The 6829-nt window shown below is 40.0% G+C and overlaps 1 protein-coding gene across 1 annotated transcript; it reads left to right on the top strand.

Moving 5' to 3' along the window:
- Positions 1-2404: 2404 nt before the first annotated feature.
- Positions 2405-4354, top strand: LOC143475731 (GTPase IMAP family member 9-like). Its single transcript, XM_076973655.1, has 2 exons — positions 2405-2544; positions 3618-4354. Exons 1-2 carry the CDS (start codon positions 2538-2540, stop codon positions 4343-4345), a joined length of 735 nt encoding a protein of 244 aa, XP_076829770.1. The 5' UTR covers positions 2405-2537; the 3' UTR covers positions 4346-4354.
- The last annotated feature ends 2475 nt before the right edge of the window (positions 4355-6829 follow it).

The raw sequence follows: 6829 nt of genomic DNA, 5'->3' as shown, positions 1-6829 counted from the left end.
TGTAAACGAGCTTCCTTACCCTGTGCGCAAAGAAAACGTTTTGCTTTTTGGCTTGTGGTTTGGCAGTAAAAAGCCAAATGTTAATACATTTTTAAAACCTTTCACTCTGGAGTGTCAGAAGTTGTCAACTGTGGGCTTTAAGCTAAAAACAAACAGCACTGAGGAACAATGTAGAGTTGTGGCAGCTCTTATGATGTGTGATTCAGTTGCCAGGCCCATACTACAAAACATGACACAGTTTAATGGTCAATATGGGTGCAGCCTCTGTCTACATCCTGGTGAACAAGTTCAAAAGGGAAATGGTACTGTCAGGGCATACCCATACAAAGATGTTCCAAAAAGGGACCACACTTCAACCATAAGAGATGCAAAGGAGGCTCTGCGCACCACAAAATCTGTGAGAGGTGTTAAAGGGCCCACATGTCTTATAAACATCCCACACTTTGACATCATAACTAGTATGCCTCCTGACCATATGCACAATGTACATCTTGGTTTAGTTCGTCAAATGGCAAGCATGTGGCTGGACAGTGAAAACCACGAGAAACCATACTACATTGGTAACCGAGTGAATGAACTTGATGAACAACTCTTACTAATTAAGCCTCCTTGCAATGTGACAAGAGTCCCTCGATCTCTTCAGCAAAGAAGGTTTTGGAAGGCTAGTGAATGGCAGAACTGGTTACTGTTTTATAGTATATTTGTGCTAAAAGGAATTCTGCCCCAGATATTTTATCAACACTGGTTACTTCTTGTCACATTCATGTTCTTACTGTGCAAGGACATCATTACAACAGAGGAGTTAAAAAGATGTGAAAATTTGGTTGTAGATTTTGTCAAACAATTTGAAACACTGTATGGAAAGCAGAATGTGTCATTTAATGTACATTTATGTCTTCATTTACCTGAATCTGTAAAGAATTGGGGGCCTTTGTGGGCACATTCAGGATATATTTTTGAGTCATTTAATGGGGTATTACTAAAAATGTTTCATGGCACTCAGTGTGTTCCTTTACAGATAATGAAAGAATTCACTTATAGACAAGTATTGCCTCTTTTGAGAAATGATGCACTGAGAAATGCAGTGCCTGAATGCATCCAGCTGTATAACCACTTAAGTGGTCAAAAAAGACTGAGGCAGTTTGAAAGAGTAGCAGATCAGGTTCTTACCCTTGGTTTGCATTATTCTCGAAAACTTACTAGTGAAGAGTTACTGGCCATGAGAGAGCAACTTTTAGTCACAGTGGATACAGTCGTGAAAATATTCAGTAGAATTCTAGTCAATGGACAACTGTATTACTCACAAGAATTCACCAGAGTAGTGAAAAGGAACAGCTTCACTGTTTTGCTGGAAAATGGACACATAATCTCTGTTTACTACTACATCATAGTAGAGCAACAAGGCAACAGAAAATGCTTTGCTCTTGGAAGAGAGTATGATAGATCACACAATACATTGATTAATACTGAAAATGTAGTTGGTCTGAAGAGAATGTTGCGGGGCAGGAAACAGATATTTCATGTGACAATGTTTAAAAGAAAATGCTTGCTAATTGATCTGCCACGATATCCTAGCCTCTATGCATGTATACCGCCAAGATCCAGTGTGGAGGACTGAAAAGTGGGGTGGGGGTGGCGGGGTTTAAATATGCTGATATGCTCAAACGTGTTTGGTTTGAAAGGTCTGTGTTTGAATTGAATATATACTGTCAATTTTTTCATGTATGGAATGTGTCATTATGCAAACAGTGGAATAACTTGAAAATCAGTTGAGCATTTTGTAAAAGTAAACTCATTGATTCAATAAAACATTCATTGTAAAAATGTAATGCAGTTTTTGCCTTCATTGCAATATATTTTTTTACATGTGTAAATATATAGACATACATGTTCTATGCATATATTGCAGTATATTGAAAAATATAAGCACTTGTTTCCCATATATGAAGTTGTATAATTTAATATATTGAAGTATATTTTCCAGTATATTGCCATATATTTTTGTTTCATTTGGACAAGCACGGCGGGCCGGATTAAAAAGCTTAACGGGCTGTAGTTTGCCCATGTCTGTTCTACGTCCTTATTTAGTAACGGAGTGGATTTACACAGGGATCTGCACTATAATTTTTGCCATTATAGGTTGCTGTTGATTAGCAAAATCAGTTTCGTCTTTTTCATTATTCAAAGTCTGGCCAGCTCTTTTGTTTTAATGTCTTACAGTAATGGAGACACTGTTCAAGTCTGCCCAGGTAATGTAGAAATAAAAAGTTAAAAATTGTCCCGCTGTATGTCAGAGAGAGACAGTGTGTGTGTGTGTGCGTGCGTGCGTGCGTGCGTGTGTGTTTGAGAGAGAGAGAGAGCAGTTTGCGTCTCCCTCCCTGAGAGAGAGAGAGAGAGAGCCGTTTGCGTCTCCCTCCCTGCTGCTCCAAGAGCGGAACACAGAAACAGCATTAAGGGCGTTTGTGCTTCCTGCATTTGAGCGAGAGAGTTTTACACACGTCCAAGTTACACCAGTAAATCATTTTGGAAACGAAACGATGCACAGTGAGTAGTCGACCATATTTTATGCGTTTGAGTGATCCCTACAATTCATATCACTCAAAATGTGAAATATTACAAACGATATGTTTGCAACAGAAAATCTTTGACGTTTGTGCTGTTTAAGTGCAGTTTTACTTTATTTAATGCATCCATATAATTAGCCTTGTGTTACATACAGAAAGCTACTAGAGATACGCGAAAATGAAAAAAAAAAAAAACACTGTTGTTTCTACATTCTACAAGAGTTATTCTTTGCCTAATCACCCTGTATTATAACAACTTAGAAAAATGTATAAAAAGTTTAAGATCGCCTGACAGTTTTTCTGCAATAGCTCCATAATTGCTAAAGATCTACATGCAAATAGCAGTTATTACTGGTTAGCGCTTTAAACGAACACATTAAGGGACATATAAAACGAAGCAGATATTTTTACTCTTTGAAATGTGATGACTTGGGGGAGAAGGGGGGGGGGGTTGTATACGTTGTATATCGCGATCGATCGCCAGTGGAGGGCGACATAGATATGGATCGGAGGTAAATAAACTAGATTTTTTTTTCTCGCCGTGTGAAATCGGAGGTGTGGCGTGTGAGCGTGTGAAGACGGTCAAATGCGTGTGTCACACGCTCAATGCGTGAGACTTGAGAGCCCTGGTTATAACTAAGCGTTCGTTTATGGGATGTACAGCGATAGAAGAACATGCCAACAAGATTATAATGATCATTCAGAGCAAGCTTATCAGAACAGTGACGAAGGAACAAATGTGTGGTTAATAAGATTCACCAAGATTCATGTTAACAGCGAAACTGTTGTGGGACAATCTGTTGGAGGATTATTTATGATTGGAAAAAGATTGTAGGGGTGGCTCCTGTAGTTCCCATGATCCAGGCCCACACTTTATTGTGGATCTAGGGCCAGATTGCTGGTGCTGGGTGATCCGGGATGAACTCCTAGACATTCTATTCAGAGACTAGACTCACAAAGTAACAACTCATCATTTAAACCTACGTGTAATTTATCTTCAGTGCACTCATCTACATTTAACCAATTAACTTCACTTTATTTTTTATTACATAGGTCATTCCCAGCAGAGGATTTTACTCGTGGGAAGAAGTGGTGATGGCATAACCAGCACTAGAAACACCATCATGGGAAATAAAACATCTGAGTCTAATGACATCCAGAGACTAATAACAGTTGTTGAAGCACCTGGACTTTTTGACACAAGAGTCACTAACACACAGATCCAGTATGAGATAGAGAAGTGTGTTGGAAAATGTACCCCGGGTCTACATGCCATTCTCATCATTCTCAAAGTTGGTAGATACACCACACAAGAAAGAAGAATTTTCAAAGAGATTGAAGAACTATTTGGGGAGGAAGTCCTCAAATATTCCATAGTTCTTTTTACAAATGGAGATCAACTTGAAGATGGCCAGACCATTGGACAGTTTGTAAGGCAAAGCAGAGATCTACAGGACCTAGTAGATCAATGTGGAGGTCGTGTTCATGTTGTTGATAATAAATACTGGAAAGAGCAGCAGGATGGGTACAGGAGTAACAGGGTTCAGGTAGAGAAGCTACTGAACACCATAGAGGAGATGGTGAAGGAGAATGGAGGAGAGTGTTACACCAATGAGATGTTACAGGATGTGAGAAAAAATAAAGAACAGGGGAAAACTAAATTATTTTGGAATATTATACGATGGGTGAAGAAAAATATACATAGAGCATATTTGGTAGCTGTGATAATGTCTTTTGTATTGGCTGTTGGTGTTTATTGTCAATATTTTTTCAGAGTGTAATTATGAACAGTCAATATCTTATTAGAAAACCTATTATGTAAAATTATTCAGCAATGTTATTGATTATAATAATTTTGTTATGTTTCATTAACAACTAATCAAAAATTGACCATGGAACACTGAAATAAGTTCATTTACAAACATGTTTATTATGATTATTGTTTAACACACCCTCAGTTTTAAATAGCCAGCACTGACATGAGCTTTTACTCTCCCTGCCCCTGTTCAGACAATAGCCCACACCCTCAGTCCATGGCCCACACCCTCAGGCCATGGCCCACACCCTCAGGCCATGGCCCACACCCTCAGGCCATGGTCCACACCCTCAGACCATGGTCCACACCCACAGGCCATGGTCCACACCCTCAGGAAACATGACAAGATAGAAAGTTTTTTGTACAATTCGTTTTTTTCTTGAGTTCCCTGTACAGTAGTACTTGTCATGAACATTTGATTATCCCTATTATCTACAGGACTTATTCAGCAAATTTCAACATATCAAATCAAATCAAATTTATTTGTAACACATGTTGTCACAAAGCAGCTTTACAGGATTTACAAGGTTAACAATCGTATGGGTCCAAATGAGCAAGCCAAAGGCAACAGTGACAAGGAAAAACTCCCTATGATGGAGGGGAATAGGAAGTAACTTCGGGAGAACCAAGGCTCAAAAGGGAACCCATCCTCCATTGGGCGGCCCGTTAACACACAAATTACATAAAATCTGATTATACAGACGAATACACAAGTCACACACAAATCATACAATCAGACTAAGTATAAGGTAACTAGAATGAAAGTTCTGGGTGTTGATATTGTCAATGTAAATGTCTTGTGATGAACGCTAGGTTTTCATTCCGTGTCGGAGCAATGATACTAGTATTGTAGGCTCCGCCTGCAGTGTTACTCCCCAGGTGAACCTCGGAGAAGAAAGATATGTGATATGGTAAATATGCAGAGCTGGACTGGTAATCTGGGGTACCGGGCATTTGCCCGGTGGGCCGACAGTCCTCAAGGGCCAATGGATTTTTTTTCTTCCCTTTTTTCCCAAGAGACCAGCCCACAATTTAGAGGGGGCGGCCCATTGGCCCATCTTCAATATAGACAGTGGACTGAACCAATAAGGATTTAGGACGAAAGTGGCCCCACCCTTTCTCTGCATGGTCGGCTGTAACTCCCGCTACATTCAGTGTTGAATGCGTTGTTAAAGGAGAGGCAGCATGGAGCAACAGAAGCGGCAGAAAGGGGGAGCGGAGAAGTTATGCGCGAAGAAATTGAAGTCTCAATGTAGATGCTACAAAATGTGTAAAAATCACAGACATGTTTGCTGTTGTAGCCTCCGCGTCCTCTGTAGGTGAAGACAGCAGCAGCAGACAGGGAGAGCAGCAGCCAGAGATGCAGGCTTGTGAAAGAGAAACCGAGGGACAGACTGAGCGGGAAAGTGTAGTACGTAAGCAGGTAGTAACGTTAGGATAACACAGAGACTTTATTACATGAGATTGATGAGCAATGGCGATTGATTAGTATCAATATTAATTGGTATTTGCATACTTCCTAAAATCTGGCAGCCACGCGTCCTTATTCTGATAAAATAGCAAATGGTCAAGACTGAGAAGTGTTGGATGAGCAGCAAGTGTCCATTTTAGGATTTCATAGCATTTTGGATATTTAGGTTAAATGTGTGTTGAAAAGCTGTAGCCTCTATGCTGTGGTTCAACATGTAAAAAGCACCCAAACGAGTAAAATTACAGATTTTAAAACTTATAAATGATAAATAAAAGCTTTGCAATTTAAGCATGACTACAGTAAGTGTAAAAAATATATATAAAAGTAATATTAGCAAAATATATGCCCACACTGAATAAGTAAAACTGTGTCAAATCCTTTAGACATGTTTGCATTGCATGAATTCATAAAGCAGATTTGTTTGTAGCCAGATACAAATACGTTATAGCTGTATAAAGGGGGTGTCACGGTCACAGCTCCGGACCCTTCCCTGTGGGCGTGCCGCTTCGTTGTCTGTGTGTCGTTATGTCCATGTATGTACTTCCGTGGGTGTGGGTTGTTCGTGAGCGTGTTCGTAGTCGCACCTGTGCCTTGTCTCGAGATCACGAGGGTTTGTGTTATTCACCTATTTAACGTGCGTTCGCACAGTGTCTTGTGCTAGTCTTTGTCTAAAGTTTCGTGCCTGTGTGAGAGTGTCCATGTGTGCTTGCACTCCGCACGGAGCTTACGCGTGTTTAAGTGTTGATTAAAAGTTGTATGTTGCACTGTCCGACGCTTGTCGTGCCTCCTCCTTCAGCGTCACGGGGGAGCACCTTTAACCTGAAGAATTAGAATTGAGCTGTTAAATCGGAGAAACTCAGAAAATACATATTGGAGATGATTTCAATAAAAAAAATTTTTTCACATCGTACCCCACATACATAAATTACAAGTCGGTTGTGCTCCGCTAATTATGAGGGGCCGGTCTAAACCAAAAAT

Source organism: Brachyhypopomus gauderio, chromosome 14 (genome assembly GCF_052324685.1).
Source record: "Brachyhypopomus gauderio isolate BG-103 chromosome 14, BGAUD_0.2, whole genome shotgun sequence".
In the NCBI taxonomy this organism is placed as follows: Eukaryota; Metazoa; Chordata; class Actinopteri; order Gymnotiformes; family Hypopomidae; genus Brachyhypopomus; species Brachyhypopomus gauderio.
Note: the sequence above shows the minus strand (reverse complement) of the source record. Positions and strands in the feature narration are given on the sequence as shown.